Source organism: Scyliorhinus torazame, chromosome 6 (assembly GCF_047496885.1).
Source record: "Scyliorhinus torazame isolate Kashiwa2021f chromosome 6, sScyTor2.1, whole genome shotgun sequence".
NCBI lineage: Eukaryota > Metazoa > Chordata > Chondrichthyes > Carcharhiniformes > Scyliorhinidae > Scyliorhinus > Scyliorhinus torazame.
The window spans coordinates 198,873,381-198,894,792 of NC_092712.1; the positions used below are offsets into that span (position 1 = coordinate 198,873,381).

The 21,412-nt window shown below is 42.9% G+C and overlaps 1 protein-coding gene across 1 annotated transcript in view; it reads right to left on the bottom strand.

Annotated features, from left to right (window-relative positions):
- Positions 1 to 1,009: 1,009 nt before the first annotated feature.
- Positions 1,010 to 21,412, bottom strand: part of fam133b (family with sequence similarity 133 member B) — a 49,048-nt gene continuing 28,645 nt past the window's right edge. The window contains exons 7-11 of the mRNA XM_072509290.1: positions 18,632 to 18,730; positions 18,493 to 18,546; positions 17,902 to 17,976; positions 4,904 to 4,996; positions 1,010 to 1,736 (exon numbers count right to left, since the gene is read on the bottom strand). Of these exons, the coding sequence (XP_072365391.1) occupies positions 1,653 to 1,736; positions 4,904 to 4,996; positions 17,902 to 17,976; positions 18,493 to 18,546; positions 18,632 to 18,730 (405 nt within the window). The 3' untranslated portion in view covers positions 1,010 to 1,652. The remainder of the gene's footprint in view (positions 1,737 to 4,903; positions 4,997 to 17,901; positions 17,977 to 18,492; positions 18,547 to 18,631; positions 18,731 to 21,412) is intronic.

Here is a 21,412-nt window from a genome sequence, read left to right on the forward strand (position 1 = left end):
GGAAGATGAAAGCGGTTAGTTAATAGTGGGGAACATAGAAATGGCAGAGGTGTTAAATCAATACTTTGCCTAAATTTTCATGGTGGAGGATTTGAGTACCATTCCTATAAACAATTCAGAGGTAATAGAAAGGGTGGAACTTGGAACAATCAGCATCAATAGGGAAACGGTACTCAACATACTCTTGGGATTGAGGGCAGACAAGTCCCCAAGGTCTGATGGCCTACATCCTAGGGTGTTAAAGGAAGTGGTAGCAGAGATAATGGATTCATTGGTTATAATATTCCAAAATTCCATGGACACCATGAAGGTTTCAGTGGATTGGAAAAATGTAAACACAACGCTCTTATTCAGAAATGGAGGGAGGCAGAATGTGGGAAATTACAGACCAGATAGTTTAACATCTGTTGTTGCAAAATTGTTAGAAATCAATTATCAAGGATGTAATATCAGGAATTTGGAACGCCAAAGCGCTATCCATCAGAGTCAACATGGCTTTATGAAGGGCAAATCATGTTTGACTAATTTGCTTGTGTTCTTTGAAGATGTAATAAGCAAAGTGGATAATGGGGATCCTGTAGATGTAGTATATCTGGACTTCCAGAAGGTGTTTGATAATGTACCGCACAGAAGGTTAATTCACAAGGTGAGATCACGTAGAATTAGGGGTAATTTATTAGCTGGGATAGAAGTCTAGCTGACGGACAGGAGAGTGTGTTGGGATAAATGGGTCTTTTTACAATCTATTAACTTGAGTACAGTGATAGAAGGTTCTATAGCCAAATATTCTAGATTTTGGCCTTTAAACGGTGCGCTCAGATCAGACCCGGGCACTTCGTGGTGGTTGAATCACACCCTATATCCCCCTACAATAGTTCAAACGAAGACCGTTTTCCCTCGGCAAGTTAAGACAAGGCAAAAGTACTTATAGCAATGCTGATCATTATTGATATAGATCCAATTTAAATGTCCCCACCCCACTTGATAAACAACTGCAACTGCAGACAAATAGGAGATATTTTAAGATTTATTTTATATATTTTACAAAGTTATAAAACACTCAGGTCAATACTTTATTAGGAATGATACTATTTCCCATTCAAAAACAAATTGCAAACTTAAACACAACTGAAAACTTAAGTATGTTGAGCTAAATGGATCAAGAAATTATATAAAAATAGCTTTCTAGTGGAGGCCAGACAGCATCAGGCTAATAGGCATCACTTTCTGTAGAGTTAACCAGTAACACAGTGACATGGAACTGCTGATAATTTCCAACTTATATGTCAAGTTTAGATTCATACAATATGGGCAAAAACAGTTGGATCGGCTCACATTTACACAAGTTATCAAGGGACTATGTTACTTATCAAAAATGGTCACGGTTGGTAAACTTGAACCCTACAAAAAAAAAAAAAAAAAAAAAAAAAATCACAGAGGCTTATTTGTTGTTCATCACCTTGGGTAAATAAAAGCTACTTGTAAAGTTACAAATGTTTGCAAATGCAAGCAGAAGTTTGGAAAATCATGCGGTAAGTAGTGTTCAAATCCTTTTCCACCTCAACTCTTCAGGTGTTCGCCATGCAGCTTGCAGAATTCAAAGAAGAACCAAAGATCCACTTTTTTCAAAAATAATTTTATTCATTCTCGTCTCATGCCGAATCTAAATCTGGACCGAAGACTTTTTTTTTCTTCTTTCCACGTTTCTTATGCTTCTTTTTCTTCTTTAATTTCTCCTTAATAAAAAAAATGCTATCAGTATAAATACAGTACTGAGACCATATGATCTAACTGGTACCAACATACCTCGCTGTCATACAAAGGATCTACTGAGATAATAGCTTTGCCTGTAAATTTTAGTCAAGGTGACTAGCATGGAGTAAACTGACTTATTTTGTTCCGCAATTATGTTTAGGCACTCTCCAAACCCCCATTAGTATCCACGCAGTTCTTGAATCAGACTCTTAACAAACAGCCATTTAATTGTAACTCGTCTATCCTGATGGCAAGCTAGTTTTCATCCAGGATAATGTGCTGCAGTAATTATTTAAAACCCCCTTCTTCCAAATACATGTATTACACTGAACAAAGAAACCCCAATTAATCTGAAGGATTGAGCATTACCTATGTTTCTGGTGAAAATTTGGACCATGTTTTGATGGATCATTTTCTTGTTGCATTAGGAAATCAAAGGTAATTTTAAGGGATTTTAATGGTAAAATATTTTATTGATATTATGTGGATTGAATTTAATGTTTCTGTGGAAGGAAGGTTAAACCTATAGTTAGATTCATGCTGGACAAAGGTGATTGTATGTGTGGCAGTTGGTTCAGTTCCAATTGTGTTTCTGTTGTGCTGTTGTGTATGGCGTGACGAGTAAAGAAAATTAGAAATGGTTGCTTAGCAACTGGGAACCTTGTAAGGTAGAAAAGCCTTTCCGTTTTAGCTGGTCATACTGCAGTTGAAGGAGGGCACCAGGGAGTGAACATTTCTCAACTCTGCCAGGGGAAAGACTGGGCAAGACAGGAGCTGCAAATAGACTGACTTCCCAAAGAACCAGTTACAGTCCAGATAATTAGGGAATTGGCAGAGACCAATGTCTTAAATGACTGAAGCTAAGAGAAAGATCAAGGTATTGTTTCGAAGAATTCCAGAAGAATAAACAAAGTGTTTGGAGTTAGAGACAATTGCAGTAACCAGGTTTAAGGTGGGAAATCAGACTAAATCAAAAGTTTGATGCCATTTTAACAGAGTCTGGTAAAGCAATTGTGAATAGTTTGTACAGTCAAATCCTAAAGGGTGTGGTGTGGAAACTGGATACTTGGTGGAAAGCTTTGTTTAAAAGTGTTGTTTGGAAAACCTAGACTGGATTTCAGAATGCAGACCGTTAATGGAAAGCATTATTGTGAAACATGATTTTAAAGCATGTTTTTGGGAATGGAGTTTGGAAACTCTCACTTGAATCATCTGGGCGTTTCGGGGGGAAAATCCACAGACACTACCTTGGGTTCAGAGCGGAGGGTGTGTAATTGATCACAGCCAATCAGTGTGCTTAAAGGGACTTTGTGTTAATGAGACCATGTATCTTATGAGGTACTTTGTTGTTCATGTTAATCTTAAAATCTGTTAAAATTTAAGCAAATGGGGGAAGGGGAGTATTTTACCATAATCCAAATCTAGTCTGCACCAACAAAACTACACTAAATCTATACTAATCCCAATTTCCTGCATTTGGCCCATAGCCTTGAAGGTCATGACATTTAGTGCTCATCCACGTACTTCTTAAAAGGTCGTAAATTTTCCCACCTCTACTACCCTCGCAGGCAGTGCATTCTGGACTCCCACCACCCTCAGGTGCAAAGACATTAACTCAAATCCTCTCTAAAGCTCCAGCCCTCACCATACAATTATGCCACCTCATTATTGATTCTTCAATCAAGGAAAACAGCGGCTTCCTAACCACCATGTCCACACCCTTCAATCAGATCCACCCTCAGCTCTCTCTGCTCTAAAGAAAACAACCCAAACCTATTCAGCCTCTCTTCATAGCTCAAAAGCTCCATCACAGATAACATCCTGGTGAATCTCCTCTGCACCCTCTCCAATGCAATCACATTCTTCCTATAGTGAATCAACCAGAACTACACACAGTACTCCAGCTGTGCTCTAACCAAAATGCTGTACATTTTCAACATAACCTCCCTGCTCTTATAATCTATGTCACAACTGATAAAGGCAAAAGTGCATCACATCACAATTTTCAGGGTTAAATTGCATCTGCCACAGATCTGCCCATCTATATCTTCCTGCAATCAGAGACTTTCTTCCTCACTATTTTAACCTGTGACATCCACAAACTTACTTATCATCCCTCCTGCACTTTTGTCCCCTTCTCCTGTTGTGCCTGCCCCATTTTAACCCCATTACCCCTCCCCAACCCTTTTGCTTACTCTGCAATCCTCCTCAGAGAAATCAATGCATGGTTTCCACCTCAACCGACCCCCTCCAGACAAACTTTACCTTCCCCAGCCTCAGGAATTCTGTCAGGTCGCTCACCCACACGTCCGCTTTCAGTGGCTCCGGGGCCCTCCATGCATGCAAGATCCGTCTCCGGGCTATCAGGGAGGCAGAGGCCAAAACTTTGGCCTCTCTTGCCCCCTGGACTCCCGGTCCTCCGACACCCTGAATATCGGCATCTCCAGACTCCGGGCCACCTTTAACCCAAACACCTCGGACATTGCGTCTTCAGACCCCTGCCAGAACCCCTTTAGCTTCGGACACGCCCGGAACATCTGGACATGATTCACAGGCCTTCCATCTCACCACCCACAACGGTCCTCTAAACCTACTCATACAGCTACCATCATACGTGTCCTAACCTTGCATACAACAAGGACACATTTACCCTCCACAGGGCCTCAGCCCATGACCCGGCCTCTACCTCCCCACCCAGCTCCTCCTCCCAATCCATCAGCTCCTTGCAGACCTCAGACACCTTCCCCTCCTTCGACAGCATCTTGCCTTGCAACCCCAAGGGTGGTAATGCAGGGCTGCACCTTCTCTTCACAAAACTCCTGAACTTGCAGGTACCTGAAATCAATCCCCCAGGACAGCTCATACTGGTCCTCCAATTTCACGAAACTGCCCCCTACAAACAGGGACCCTGGCGCTGTGAAGCAAAGTGCTAACCACTGTGCTACCGTGCCGCCCAATAAAAAGTTAATTCAGCATATTGTAGTATAACATTAGGTTAGTGCATTTTATGTTGTTGTCCATCCCTAGTAAATTGTAGATAAATTCCCAGAAATATTCCCAGATGACCAAAAACATACATGGACTGCACGTGGCAAACAAAATCTAGAAATTAATCTGATGTGTTAGTGTCAAATCATAGCATCATTACCTGGGTCAGTTGTACTGTCAATTTTATTCCATGTTTAGTACTCACTGCAGTTTTATCTCTCTCTTCATTATTTTTCTTTTTCTTTGACTGTGCCTTAAAAATAAAGGTGCTCATTAATGAAATACAGTTGACAAGCTACAGGAAATATAAATATTAAATCTGCACAATTCAAATCAAATTGCCAGGGCCAATAATCTGTACCATGATGCTAGCTCATCTTTGATCTTCAAAATTATTTTCATTCCTTCAAAAACAGTCAAACTGCATATTTATTGTCGGCATTTTCAGCGAGGTGTGGGTGAAGCTCAGTTTCACTTGGGTGATTTTAAATTTAAACAAATATATATATAGATTATAAAGGTTGTACTTTTAAGTCATCCCCTAAGCACACAAATCTAGGAAGATACTACACTGAAATTTGAGAGATACTGCCCTTTAAATGAGATTGAAATCAAAATTCTTTGCCATTCTGAGTTATTCAGGTCGATGTTTTTTTAAAATGTTCTATTTCAGGTAGAAAGGCAGTGAAGGATAGAAATGAAGTCTATTCTACATACTTGGAAGTTTATTTATAGAGACAAAACTGACCAACATACACCTCCAAACAGTTTCAGTTTGCTGCTATATAGATAGCACATGTGAATCCCCAGTTAATGGCCAATACACAGACACTTGGGTTGCGTTTTTCTAGTGTTAGGGCCAATATTCCTCCCTCAACGACCACCACTGAAACTACATTTTGCAGTGTGATCTTGCTGAGCACAGTGATTGACATGTTTGTCGATGAAACAGTTACTTTAATTGAAAGAGGAATTAACTGTATGAAACATTGTGGGATATGAGAGGTGCAAGCAGAGTTGCATAAAATGTAAGTCATTCTTCTGCTTCTTGCCCAATTTAGTGGTCTACCCATGTAGACATATTCATCAGCCAAGTGACTAGAATAACAACACGATTGTAGAATGCTGGACCCGTAATCACATTTTGAACCACAAGATTGCACATAGCAGTAATACCTTTAAAGATTTGCGCTATTTTTCCTGCACCACTGATCGGTCTATTTATCTGGGTACAATCAGCTTCTGGATCATGGATTGATTTGATTTTAACAATGATCTATTACCGTCGACCTTCAGTCTTCAAGCTTTTGATTCACTAAAACTAGTAGCTTTACAGCTTTAAGCTTGCGATACAATAGCTACATCATGCAAGGATTATTAAAAAGGAAAACCAGAAAGTAGTACGGTTAACAACACACTTTATACAGCAGGATATTATAGCAATAGAAAGACACCAAACACAATTTGAAGCACATCAACAGTAACCGAAGTGCATCATGGCAAGCAATCATGCCAAGAAAAAACCCCACAGCAAACCAGGAGTATAGATCTATTTTGGGAGATACAGTTGGGCCCTTATTTAATCTTCAACCAAATTATCTTGTCATATACTTAATTGCTGTTTATGGCACAAACTGACCGAATTAAAACAGTCACCACATGTGAAAATGCAACATCGATGCAAATTGTCTTTCAGTTTATGGAATTTCAACTAAAGAAGGCACAGGTTAATAGGGCAATAAAGTGAAAAAAATTACACCATGTGAAATAGCCGCAAGCACTTGGTTGAATGGGAAAGAAGAAATGTTGAAAGAGAATCTTTCCTATTTCTCTCAATGACTAAAAATGAGGGGTAGAGGGGCTTGGGGACTGAAAGCAGTATTTAATTTACACAATTTAGTTTAGATAAAACATGGAATCTTGCAGATGATTGGGCTTCCTAACCTATGCCACCCAAGAGTAGATTCCCACTTGTGAGCTAGAATTCAGATTTACCATTGTTACAAATGCCTTTAAAAAAAAATACTGCATTTTGTTCCAAACCTATTTAAACAGTTACAAAACATAAACAATCGGGGGAACATGCTCCCCATCTCACAATTTTACAGCCTGTACAGGTTTTCCCCCCATTTTCACCCCGCACCCCCTTCCTATGACAAACAGCTCCTCAAACATGGCCACAAACAGCCCTTACCTCGTCTCGAAGCCCACTGCTGAGCCCCTCAGTTCATACTTGATTTTCTCCAAACGGAGAAGTCATACAAGTCCCCTAGCCAGGCTGCCACCCCAGGCGGTGTTGCCGACTGCTATTCCAATAAATTTCTCGCCATGCAATCAGAGGCAAAGCTACGACATCGGCCTTCCTCCCCTCAATCCGCTCCAGCTTCTCAGATATCCCGAAGATTGCCACCATAACAACCGGCCCAACCTCCTTCCCCACAATCTTGGTTTGTGTTCCGAACACTCCCACCCAGTAGCTCTCTAGTTTCTCAACCCCAGAACAAATGCATGTGGAGTGCCAGTCCCTGCCCACACTTCTACCACCCCCTGGAAGAACTCACTCATCCTAGTCAGAGTCATATGCACACTATGTACCACCTTAAACTGTATCAGGCTCATCTTCGTGCACGAGGAGGTCGAGTTCACTCTGCATAATGCCTCACCCCACACTGCCAATTTATCTCCCTTCCAATTCTCCTTGATCCTCATCACCTGCACAACCCCTGCTCTCCCAACCATCCATATATGTCGCCAATCCTGCCTTCCCCTTCTATGTCCCGGTGCAGCAACCATTCCAATAGAGCATACTTCAGCAGCTTGGGGAATCCTTTCCACAATTTCAGTGCAAAGTCTCTTACTTGTTAATATCTAAATTTGCTTCCTCTTGGGAGCTGTACCCTTTCCCTCAGCTCCTTTATGCTTGCAAACCTCTCGCTCTCACCAGCTCCACCTCTCTCCACTTCCTACACATACCATCCATCCCCCGATAGCGGCGTTAGCACCAGCATCCCCTGTATCCTAAAATGCTTCCTCAGCTGGTTCCATACCTTATCATGAACCCTACAACCAGGCTCTCTATATATCTCCTGTCACCATAGCCCTCAGGCTGGACCCCCTACAGAATTCTTCCTCCATCCTAACTCATTCTGCCCCCTCTCCCTCCCACGACCGCCTCACCTTCTCCATGTTCGCTGCCCAATAATAATGCAACAAACCACTCCAAAAAAAGGGAAAAGAAAAACACTGCCACAGACATTAGGGGAAGCGGTGACGACTATCCCCGTACAAAGTTATTACCCCTGATACAAATAATCAACCCAACAACCATCCTCCACCTAGGTAGAAAAGAAACCCCCCACACTACATTCCCCACTTTACCTGTATCTTCCGAACTCGCCGGCTCCTCCATCTCCCAACAGAATTCAGTTCTCCCCCAGTTTGTGCTCTTTAATGAAGTCAATGGCCGCCTCTGGGATTTCAAAGTAATATTCCCGGCCTTCGTACGTCACCCAGTTTTGCTGGGTAGAGCACCCTAAACCTGATCTGCCGTCAATAAATCACCGCCTTGGCCCTGTTAAATCTGGCACGCCGTATTGTCAGTTCAGCTCCAATGTCCTGGCATATTCGGACCTGGTTTCCTTCCCAGTCACAGTTCCTCTTCTCCCTGGCCCACTGCCGAAACTTTTCCTTTTCCACAAATATGTGGAGTCTTACAATCACCACCCGCGGCGGCTCCCCTATTCTTGACTTTAGAAACCTGCGCGTATTATCCACCTCTGGAGCCTTTCCCAGCACCCCCTCCGCCACCAGCCCTGCCAACATCCTCGAGACGTACCCCGTGGTACTCTTGCCTTCCACTGCTTCAAGCAGGCCGACGATGCGCAGGTTCTGCCTTTTCGACCTGTTCTCTTGCTCTTCCACCTTTGCTCCAATGTCTCCATAGAGCCCCACCTCCGCATCCAATGCCACCACCGCTGTGGTCCAACATCGCCCCCTCCATCTCCCGGATGTGCGACCCGTGCCCCCTGACACTTTTCAACCCGGTTCATCGAGCCCTTCAGGGGTGCCACAGCCCCTTTGATGGCCTTTGATCGGAATTCCTGCACCTCTTTTCTTTGTTGACGGAACTCTTCCCTGATGAAGGCCATCAACTGCTCCATTTGGGGATTTCCAACCTGCACCAGCCCTTCCCCCTCCGCCATCTTTCCAATATCTGCTGCAGCACAAGTCTCTTCCAATTCCTTGGCCAGGTCTTTCACTTTCTTCTACCAGGTCTGGTAACTAGGAGACATGCCACACCAGGGGGGGGGGGCAATATTCTGGGATGATTATAGTTTAATTGCATAAAATGGGATGAATACAAATAAAGAAGCTTGAAGGCTATTACACACAAAAGGTGGCACCATTTTGACTTTAGGGGTTAACAGTTAGAGAGGCAGGATTGTAAAACAGTAGGTAGGTTAACTTCGCTGGAAAATTGGTGATGAGGTGTGTATATTGCTTACAAAGAAATGCAGCCTAAAGAGTTGTTTTGTGTTGTATGTGAGCTATAATTAATTTTAAAACATTAATTGAGCCCTGGAAGGCTATCTCATCATGAAGATTGGTAAAGCTTAAGCAAGTTTTAGGATTTCAATTTATTGGTGTTTTTGCTGGCGTTTTCCCTGTTATGCAGCAGGGAAAAAGGCCATGCCGAAAAGGTACTGATGTTAGCAAGCTCCAAAAGGTGTTGCTTTTAGATGGCTCTCTGTAGTTGGGGCTCGAGAAGTCCTGGGGAGCTGTGGAGGTGGCAGAAAGTCACTGGACCGCTGGAAAAGGCTAGGAGTCAGAAGAAACCCTGGGAGCCTTTTATAGCTTTGTATAGCTGGGGAGATTGGAGCATGTTGAAATCCAGGGGCAGTTCAAGCCCAGAGAAGCTAACGGACTGTTTAAAAAGCTGAAAATATGCAATTCGTGGCTGCAGGACAGATTCAGAAATCTAGACAAGCCTCAGGAGAAGAGATTGAAACCCTAGGTGGTGTGTAGTTGTTGAGCAAGCCCAAGTTGGAGTGACTTTGAGAGAATTCAGAAACGTGATAATCAAAAGTGAAACATTTGTGAGGGAGACAGTTTCAACAAGATTAGTTGACTCACAATGTTTACTGACATCTGGGTGGATTGCTGAGAAATCCATGGGATCCACCTTGGTCACTTTTGCTGTTTATTGTCTATTGTACATTGTGATGTGTTAACTCACTTATACCTCATATTAACCCGGAATGTACAAGATAGATATTGCAAATTGTTTGATTTTTTTACCTTGTATAGCGTAGTTTATTTTTGGCTCATACAATTACCTAGAGATTGAACATATGAATTGGCCACTAAAGACTCTGGACACGAGGATGTAAATGCAAGCGTGTTTTGTTTCTTATTTTCTCTTGTACTTAATTATGTCACTTCGAGTGTTTGTCCTCAAGAAGATAAACCACTTGAGTTATCAAATTCTAAACATTTAAGTCAATAATAGAACAGAACATAGAGCAGTACAGCACAGAACAGGCCCTTCTGCCCTCGATGTTGTGCCGAGCATTGTCCAAAACCAAGATCAAGCTATCCCACTCCGTCATTCTGGTGTGCTCCATAGTTGAGATATAGAAGTAAATGACCATAAACCGCTGCATTAAAGTATTTTTTTTCTCCAAAAACTGCTTTTATGTTGTTTGAACAGAACCAGCAGCCTGGGAAAGGTGAAGAATTTACTGTTGGCCCACAACTCTAGGGAGGATTAAGCCCATGTTATCCTGTGTCCTCCTCTCAATGGTGCCAGACCCCATCTCCTCACCAATGGTGCCAAACATTGAATATCCAGTCCATTACCATCAAGAACATCTCTCCCAAAATCTGGAAGCTTCCTCCTAGAATCCATAAACTCCCAGTATTATCAGATTGTGAAATTCTCCCTCGTCAACTCAGCAGATTGCACCTAGAGTTGATAGAGCATTGAATGGAAGACAGAGGGTTGACATCCATTGTACGTGCATATTGTGACTATACTCAGCACAGCATCCCTAATGTAATAAGACAACGGTCAATTGTTCTGATGTAGCCATAATACTGTGTCACCAAACGTCAATATCTTGCCTGGTTCAGAAACACCTTTGGAGCCCTTTAAATGCTCCACTTCCATCAGTCTACCCTCGATCATGGACAAAGTGATGGAATGGGTCATTAACAATGCCATCAAGCGGCACTCACTCAGCAATAACCTGCTCATTGATGGTCAGTTCGGGTTTTACCAAGGCCACATTACAGCCTTGGCCCAAACATGGACTAAACATCAAAACTCCAGAGGAGAGTGGAGGGTGACTGTCCTTGACATCAAGGCAGCATTGGTTTTGCTAGGGATCCTGGAAATCACATTTGGTCAAATGCTGCCTTGATGTCAAGGGCAGCCACCCTCAACTCACCTCTGGAGATTCAACAGCGCGATTTAATGGAAACGTTTCCAAGTATCATTTTTGGAACAACTGTCAGGGTGTTTCTCGATGGGTGCGTTGGCGTGATCGCATATTTAAAGACACTTAGTGCCGGAAAGGAGCCCCCTTGTGCTTCTAGCCATAACTGGCTGCTCGCCATCTGATTCGCCAGACTAGCACCTCAGTGTCTCGCAGCCAACAAGGGGAAAATGCAATTAAATGCTCCCTCACTACTCACATCCAGTCACACAAGCATGGCAGGGCACTTTGGGGATACCGACCTGGCCAAGTTTCTTGACGCTGTTGATGCAAGATGGGCCATCCTGTTCCCCAGAGGGGTAGGAGGACCAGCAGGATCACCAATACCCTGGGAGGCAGTGGCAGCGGATGTCGGTGTGGGCAGCATGACCAGGAGGACCCCTGTACAATACAGGAAGACAACCAACGACCTCCATTAAGCTGCAAGGGTAAGTTACCACCGGTCTCCAGGCATCAGTTCCAACTGCCACCCCTCAAGTTCTCTCTCTTTCTCCAGCCCCCCAAAATCACTGGCTGACACCTTGCCCACATCCAATCTTAGTGCTTACTTCCCAGAACCCACTAGCACTCACCAGAACAAACCCTGCATGTCCAAGAGTGGTGCCTACAAATGTCAACTGCTATAGACTCTTGCCCCCTCGCCCTGACACATCAAGGGTGTGGCTCACAATGTCCTATTTATCCCCGCAGGTGAAGATAGCCCATAGGGAAAGGGCCAAGACGGGGCGGAGTACCAGAGATTTGAGACCTCACCCACTATGAGGAACAACCCTGGAAATCGCAGGGTTGTCAGAGGAAAGCAGTCATCAACAGTGATCTGCGCCACAGGAGGCGAAGATCCTCATCCCCTTCACCCAGGTGACCTGTCTAAAGTGAGTTGTTCATATCAGAGAAAATGATCCTTCCCTATCACTGACCACATGTTCATTGTCTTGATGGAAGTTTGTTTGTTGGAGCTGAGCCATCCAGAGTCGTTTCTGCTGCCCCCCCCCCCCCCCCCCCCCCACACACACACACAACATCAACGCGATAGTTATCATCCCCACCTTCCACCAGCGCAGAGACAGGCACTAGTGGGCGATATTAGTGGACAGCCTTCTGGAGTTTAATCTGAGGAACACTACACGGTTGTTGATGTGCATCAGGTGGAGGCAGGAACATCCAAGGGAGTCAGCAAACGGATGTCTGGTGGATCCCAGGACTCAGCTGAGTCATATTCACATCCCAGAGCTGATAGGATGATAGAGCACTGTAGTGAGATTCAGGAGGGAGTTGCCAGTGATATTCCAAAGAGTGCATAGCCGATTGGAGGAGTCTCAAATGCTACGGGAGAAGGAGATGATGCCGACAATGTGTGGCAATAAGACTGATATTGCTAGGGTGGCAACCGCCGTGGAAAGCCTGGACATCAGGATCTTGAGTGGTGGTGTCCAAGGAATGGCTCAGTCTGTGGCGCCCATGGCTGAAGGCTTCGATATCATATCTCAGTTCATAGATCATAGAATTTACAGTGCAGAAGGAGTCCACACGGCCCATCGAGTCTGCACCGGCCCTTACAAAGAGCACCCTACTCAAGCCCACGTATCTACCCGATTCCCGTAATCCCTACTTAACTTTTATGGACACTAAGGGCAATTTAGCATGGCCAATCCACCTCACCCGCACATCTTTGGACTTGATGAGGGCCATGTCCCAGTTGCAGGTGGACATTGCTGAGGCACTAAAAAACATGGCCTCGTCTGAGGAGCATCGCTGAGGGCGTCAATACCAACGGTGGGCCACCAGGATTGGCAGAGCCAGATAATGCAGAGGCTCTCGGGCTCAAACCAGCTGCCCCATGGAAATCTGCAGGACCTTAAGGGGCACGATCAGGGGGGAGGAAGCCCTGGAGGCCAACCCAGTGCCTGCCACTAAGTAGATGACAGCAATCCCCAATTCTTCTGAATCCCCCCTCCTGACACTGGTACATCTCAAGGTCAGCGGGCAGTCAGACAGGGCCCGCGGGAGGACGTCCGCCAAGGACCTAAAAGGCCACATGACACAGAAAGCAGCAGGCTGCCTCCACCTCTGATGTACATCCTTGGGACACACCTAGATACAGCAGTAGACTATGACAGATTAAGATCTGTAGCTAGCAGGAATGGACATGTCAAATGTTCATAATTAAAATATGCTATATCTGATAAACGTGAAGCCTCTGTCATGTTAATCTTCCCTGTTCCCGGCAGACCTGTCTGCACCCCAATGTCCTATTGTCCTTCGCTCCCCCCACTGCCCCGGACACAAGATCAAACGCCCCCGTGCGGACCTAATTCAGAGGATGGGTGTGAGCGCAATGTCTGCTGAAAGACAGGAGTCAGACTTACCTCACGGTGTGTTATCACCACTCTCCTGCCTCATCTCAATGCGGCAGGGCTGAGCCTAACACAGCTGAAGGTGGTGTTCAGAGCACACCTAACCAGAACCCAAATGAGTGGGTTCTTTTCGGAGGTGGAGGACAAATGTGAATGGTGCCAATGCGGCCTGGCCATCCACACCCACATGTTCTGGGATTGCCTGAGACTTGTCGGAATCTGGATGACCTTTTATGAGGCAATGTTCAGAGTTGTGGGAGTGAGGGCAGAGCCATGCTCAAAAGTGATGGTCTATGGGGTTTCAGATCAGTCAGAACACTCATGTGGCTGGGAGGGGGGGGCGGAGGGGGAAGAGACCAATAGATTTCTGGATACCATTGACATCAAGGCATAAGGGGATAGTGAGAGAAGATGACTAACAAGATCAGCTAGGATCTATTCAAATGCTGCAGCAGGCTTTCGAAGCTGAATGGCCTTCCTTGTTGAAAACTGGTGAGGATAGGCAACCTCTCAATGGCTAAAAATAAGTAATAGGCTCAGGGTGGGATAGTGTAAAACAGAGACAACTTTGTGCATTGGGGAAAATGAATAGAACAGTTTAAATTAAGAGGTTTCTAAAACAGCCGCAACTTTGGCCTGTGTTAGGAGGAACACAATTAACAAGATTAAGAGGTGTGACAGAAACATTTAATGTCAGTCTCTTGTCTGGTTCACTGCTGTTTTACTTTGAGCTAATCAAAAAGAGCAAAGTATGACAAGTTTGTATAACAGATGCTACATTCAAGTTCAAGAATATCAACAAATAACTAGCTGCGCACTGTAAACTGGAAAGGTCACCTTGACTTACCATTACATTTTGTATTTTTGTTTCTTCATTTTTTTGTTTACTGTTTTTTTAAAAATGTGTGTTTGTTAGGAAACAACTGATGCGGCATGCTTAATGAATGGAATTACGGAGATTGATGACATTTCTTTTTTGTTGGACGAGATGGATATGGGGGGGGAAATATGCGTGGTAATTAATACTAGCTCTTTTTGCATCGTCTAATCTAGTGCAGGTTGATGTTATGCTGTGCTCTGTATTCTTTTGAATTTTAAGCTCCAGATTTATCGGTATTTGTTGATCAGTATTTGATGTGTTGCTACATGTGAATTTATTAACCTGTAATGAGAAAACAGCTGTGTGTGTCTTTGGTTAGATAACTTCGGATCACATTTCTGTTTCTTCCCCCTCCATCCTAGTTATGTTCTTGGTCAAAGTGTGCTTGATTTCATATCCTAATTCATGTCTACCCATCTGTTTCTGTGTGCCTAACCTCCAATTCCAGTGCAACAATCTAGTTTTTGTGGCCATCTAAAGTGGCCTCCCGCAAAGAGTGATGGCAAATTCATCAAGCTGGAACACAGACAAGCTGCAGTTTGCAAATATACAAGCTGCAGCCCAGACCTCGTGCAGACATTCACACCTGCAAAAGGACCATTAAAAGGCAATTAAAGGAATAGGACAATCTTGTCCATCACATCATCTCACAGACTAAGCGGCACCAAGCCTCTGCTCGGAGCCCTCCCAGGGTTGGCCAGAGTACCCACCCCAAAATTGATATGGCAGCCCCTGATTGGACATAACCGATCAGGGGATGGAGCCCTGATCAATTGATTGACAGCGACCCACAAAAGCGGCAGGGAAAACTCAAGCCAGTTAAAAAGCAGCACAGGCCTGCATTCTCTCTCTTTCGGCTGATCTCAGACTGCAGCACAACTACCAACATCAGCCAAGTTCAAGGACACGTGACATCCATCAAAGGACGACAATCGAACACAGACGACCTACAAGAACTCCAGCCGGCAGAAGTTAGGAACCAGATAAGGCCATATCTACTCTATATCTGCCAGTCACCTGGAAGTTAAGTTAAGGTCGTTTAAGTGTGTTAGTTATAGTCCTAGTGTGCAGGAACGTGTGATTACTTAAGTAAATAACCTTGTCTAATAAATAAACTGATTGAACTAAAATGTGAGAGATTATTTGTCTACCATATGGGTTAAAACACATTGTGGTTATAGAAGAGCAACAGTTTGTTCTCTCCCTCTCACATCTTCATGTTTATCATTTGAGGAAAGAAAGAGCGCAGATCTAGGGAGGTCTCAACTATAATCATTGGTGTTTCAATGCTACATCAGACCATAAATTTCAGCTCTGCAAATGTCTTTTTTGTAACTGTTTTTACATTGGATAATTGGAAGGCAAGGGTAAGACTTATGGGCAACAGGAAGTCGGGGAGGCATGACACCAGGAAGAAGGCCCAAATTACTCTTGCAGGGCCTGGAACAGCAGGGGGAGCAGTTACAGAAAAGAAAACTTATTTCTCCCCATCTTGGAAAGTGGGTGGGGAGGGAATGGCAAAGTTGCAATATTTTATCCGCCCTTAGATAAAATTAGAAGATGGTTGGTGGTAGAGTGGCAAGCGACTGCAGAAGGCATGAAAGTTAATCACATACTGTGGCATTGCGTCATGCAATACGGCAAGTGTTTTTCCTTAAAAGGTGATTGGTGAACCAGTTGAGCTTTGCTTTACTATGATATTCTGGCAACATGAACAATTTTCAGTGCTAACTCACAAATAAGCAGACTGATCAAATTCAAATGTAAAATTTTCCTTGGTGATGGGAGATATACATTGGTCCAGTACCATAACCAGTTATTATATCCCGGTACAAACAAAGATCCAAGAATTTAATTAAATTGCAAAGAATAATATTCTGTACATCTGTACCATAATTATGTTAATAACAATGCACTTGTGAATAGATAGCCTCCCATACTTATTAAAACTGTTATTGTCCGTGGGAACAGAGAGAGCTCAACCCCTACAGATGCCAATTCTGCTCATGCCGAGATTGTCCACACAACAAATACACTTTTATACAAGTAACATCTACTTCTCTTCTTTGAAGTTTGGTAGCATAAGATGCTGAAATATCTTTATCTTAAAAGTATTTATGGCAAAATGTATATTCCTCCTCTGCGCCCCCCCACCCCCCCCACCCCCGTTGCATGTGCAATATTTTAAAACTGAACACAATCCTTACCTTAATATAAATACAAAATACACATTTCTTCCTCTCTTTAGCTGTGACGAATGACTCTAAACGTCAACTCTCTCTCTTGCCACAAATGCTGCCTGAACTGCTGAATTTTTCCAGCATTTTCTGGTCATACTCCTTGTGTTAACTGCAGTTGCCAGCTATTCCACTGAATTTATTGAGCAGCAGTGAGCTTAGAAAGCTAAAGAAACATTCTCTAGTTTTCCTGGAGATTAGTAATACTATCACCTGAAGGTCTTTACCTTGTAATGTTCCTTTAATTTAATGTAATAGCTTGCCTTGGAAGAGACGTAACTCCATGATTTCAGTTGCTAGCATGGAGGCTTTCCTTGGTTTCAACACAGTACAACTTAGCTGGGGCTGGAATAGTCTGCTGCAACAGTTGTACTGCCACATAGGGGCACAAATCAGGTATTGTGGATAATTGGTCAAATTTACAAAAAGCCAAATTGCAGATTTTGTGTCAGTTTAGTGTAAAATGGAACGGAAAAGTTGCACATTTATAACCAAAGCATATATTAATAATACAAGGAAAGTGAAATAAAAATGATCCAAAATAGGCAACGGAAATATACACAACACAAAAATATTTGTCAAGAGATATTTACTTGGAAAAGTGTCTGTATATGGAGAAAAAGCACCAAGCTGTATTAAAAAGTTGGAACTGCCACAATAACAAAATAGTGAAGGCGGCCCAATGAGTCTCGATTGGGGCAGGAAAAAGCCATTTATGAACTTTGCTAGATATTCACAGTGCCAGTTGAGGAATCTCATGGCTTTCCTCGTCATAACATTCACAGTGCAGCAGATAGCAGTGTTTGATTTTTTTACTACTTTTATTAAGTCAAAAACCTCCAACTGATGCTGGTGACCTGGCTCCTAAAAAGAAACCGCAACAACATACCAAACAGTTTTTCACACCACCCAGATTCAGGAAGGGGAGGTGCATTTGGCAAGTGTCACAATCGTATGGAATATTTTAATACTATAAACACTAAATTTTTAAAAGTTATTTTGAAACACTAAGAAAAGTGTCTTCCATTCGAAAGAAAAACAGGAGCTGGATTCAATATTGTCAATAAGATGCTTTTTCAACTGAAACACAGAATTTCTCCTCTTAGTAGACAAAAACCATGAAAAATGAACCTGTTAATTTTGGGGACAAAACAATAGTTCGCTAAGTAAATAAAATGCTATTTACTGACCTTATTCTCTTCAGCCGAGTCCGATTCTTCCTCTGAAGATTTTCCCTGTGTAGGATCACGCTTCTTCTTTTTATCCTTATTGAACAGTGAATATAAAAGTGAATTGAATCTAAGCTGTTTATTGACAATGAACATTAAACAACCTTTGAAGTCACTTGTGCCAAAATCATTCTTAGGCAAGCTATCGCTCAGGCCTGCCATTTATTTAGTTTGCAGTTGATAATTTATGGCTATCCAGTGTTGCCTTCCAACATCATTGCTGCTGCTCATATGAAAGAAGTAACTGGAACACTGGGAGGCAATGTTGAGCAATGGAACATTATTTTTAGCATCTGTTCTTAGAATGAAGATCGCTGTCTGAATCAGAGTCCGACTATTACAATGCAAGTTGGAATTTTGAAACAAAGGAAAGAAAGGCAGTTAGATTTCTTTTCCTCTCCATATGAAAGAACAGTCAAGCCAAAGTTTGCAAGTCATACAAATGGAGATGTGACTACTCCGATAGAATTTTCTGTCGCGGTATAGATTTTACTTTGTATTGTACATTCAAGAAACATTTCAGATCAATGTTACAATTAAACTATTACTCACTCGCTCTTTTTCAGTTTCTTCCTTGATCTTTCTCTTTTTATTCTTTGTGGTTTCCTTAAGACAAATATACCAATAATTTTAAATCAACTTTCATAAACTCTCATCCCTATTAAAATAAAGATATGGTAAATAGTTCTACCTTATTATCAATGTCACAATCAGTTCGGGAATCATCTGAGGATTTTCTCACAGTACTATGCTTTCGCTTGCGCTTCTTCTTGACATGTTTCTTTACATCCTGCAACAGATATAACAATTTCTAGACTTTAAACCAGATTGATTTATCATGAATCATTTTTCAAAGCATAGCTATTTTTAACAAAAACCTTTATGTTGACACCCAAAGAATAGAATAATTGAATCTGAATAATAAAAACACAGCATCATTTCAAATAAAACTTTAACACTATTTCCTGGGATTTTATTCCAAAAAGACCATTTACAAATTAGAATAGAATTTTTTTAAAAATCACAATCTGTTTTATTTAAAAACAAATCTATGTAATTAGCTAAATCTTTTCCCCGAACAGTCCAGTTATGGTACCATAAAAGGTGCATAACGCCTCTTAACAGTCAGACACAATGGTGAACTTCTGGCAGCAGAATTGCTAAATTGCATTCCATCATGTCACTTTACCTTTATCAATTAATTATATAACAGTGCATTTCAGTAGGAAACAATATGATTTTGAAAAGGGGTGGAAAAATAAGCATCAGAAAATCAATTATTTTCTTCACTCAAGAACATATGCTCATCAAAAGGGAAGAACAGTTCACTAATAACAATGTCCAAATACGATGAGCAGTATACAAGTTTAGCAGTGTTTTGCAATGCAAAATCAAGGCCCAAATGGACTCTGAAGCAAAGCAACAGCAAGATTAACTCTCCCAAGGAGGTTCACAGATTCATTACAATCTCAAGTCCAAATCGGAAATCAAGCTCCCTTCAATACAACAGTATTATTGGTGCAAAGCCATAATGCTTCATCCCTCAACAAGATGAAGGAGCAGAAGCAGGCCATTCAGCCCAACAAGTGTTGCGTGCCATTCAATGGGATCATGACTGATCTGATAATCCTCAACTCCATATTCCCGCTGTATCCTCATAACCCTGGATTGCCTCACGGATTTAAAAATCTGTCTTTCTCAGCCTTGAACATTAACAACCCAACTTCTGTAATTCTGTGCAGTAAAAGATTCCACAGATTCATTACCCTCCAAGCCAAAATTCCTTCTCTTCAGTCATAAATGGGAGACCCCTTACACTGAGACTATGCCCTTTGGTCCTACATCCTGTCAAGGGGAAACAACTCAGCATTTACTCTATCAAGCCCTTAGAGTATCCTATATGTCTCAATAAGGTAGCCTCTCGTTCCTCTAAACTCCAACAAATGCAGGCCCAACCTACTCAACCTCTCATAAGAAAATCCCTCCATACCCAGAAGCATCTTTGTGAACCATTTCTGGGTTACCTCCAATGCCAGTACATCTTTCCTTAGATAAGGGGACCAGAACGGTTCAATATTCCAGGTGTGTTCTAACTAGTGCCTTGAATAGTTTAAGCAAGATGTCCCTATTTTATTCCCTTTGAAATAAAGGCCAACGTGCCATTAGCCTTCCCTATTACTCGCTGAACTTGCATGCTAGCGTGTGATTTATGTACCAGGGCCCAGAAATCCTTTGGTGCTGCAGCTTTCTCCAAATAAACAATATTCAGCTCCTTTATTCTTCCTACTCACATTTTCCGACATTATATTCCACCTGTGAAGTTTTTGCCCACTTAACAGGTCTATATCCCTCTTTAGACTTTAAAAAAAAATATTTTTATTCAAGGCATTTAACATACACGGAGTACAAGAACACCACATCAACCTAATAAACAACCACAACCCTCCAACCCTGTTGACACAAACACCCGCCATGTCCCGCCTTCCCTATTTTAACCCCCTTACCTCCCCGCCCACAAACCCCACCTCCCCTTTGCAGACCCCTCAATTCCCCTTGGAGAAATCACCTCCAGACGAGCCCCTGCACCGACCCCGCAGAGCGAGCTTAACCTTTTCCAACCTCAAGGATTCTGCCAGTTCGCTCACCCACGTCCCTGCTTTCGGCGGCTCAAAGTACTGCCATCCCAACAAAATCTGTCTATGAGCTATCAAGGAGGCAAAAGCCAACAACATCGGCTTCTCGCACTCCCTGGGTCCTCTGACACACCAAATAATCGTCATCTCTGGACTCGGAACCATTCCCACACCCAACACTTTGGACATCACGTCCGAGAACCTCTGCTAGACCCCCTCAGTCTTGGATACGCCCCAGGCATGTGAACGTGATTTGCGGGCCACCCCTGTGCAAAACCTACACCTGTCCTCCACCCCCACAAAGAACCTGTTCATCCACGCCACCGTCAAGTGGGCCCTATGCACCACTTTAAACTGGATGAGGCTCAACAGACTTAACATGGCACATGATGAGGACGTGTTCACCGTCCACAGGCCTCCTGTCACACTTTGGCTATCAGTAACCAAATGCCTTTCAATGCTGCCACATGCTTTTGCTTTGTAAGCCTCTATATCCCCTCTGCAGAACCATTCCCCCCTCGTATTTAGCTGAAAAGGCCTTGCTACTTCCCTAGTAATGCAGTTTGCAAGAACGCTGGTCCAGCAAGATTCATATGTAGGTCTGCGCAATGGCATTTTATGTACCCCATCCCAATTTTTACATTGCTCAGGTAATAATCCAGAAATTATAACCTTGTTGAATTTAATTCCAAGCTCATCAATCTCTCGAAGCAGAACCTCTTTCCTCATTCTACCCATGTCATTGGTACCTACATGGACCACAACAACAGGATCCTCCCCCTCCCACTGCAAGTTCCTCTCCAGCCTGGAGCAGATGTCCCAAACCATGGCACCGGGCA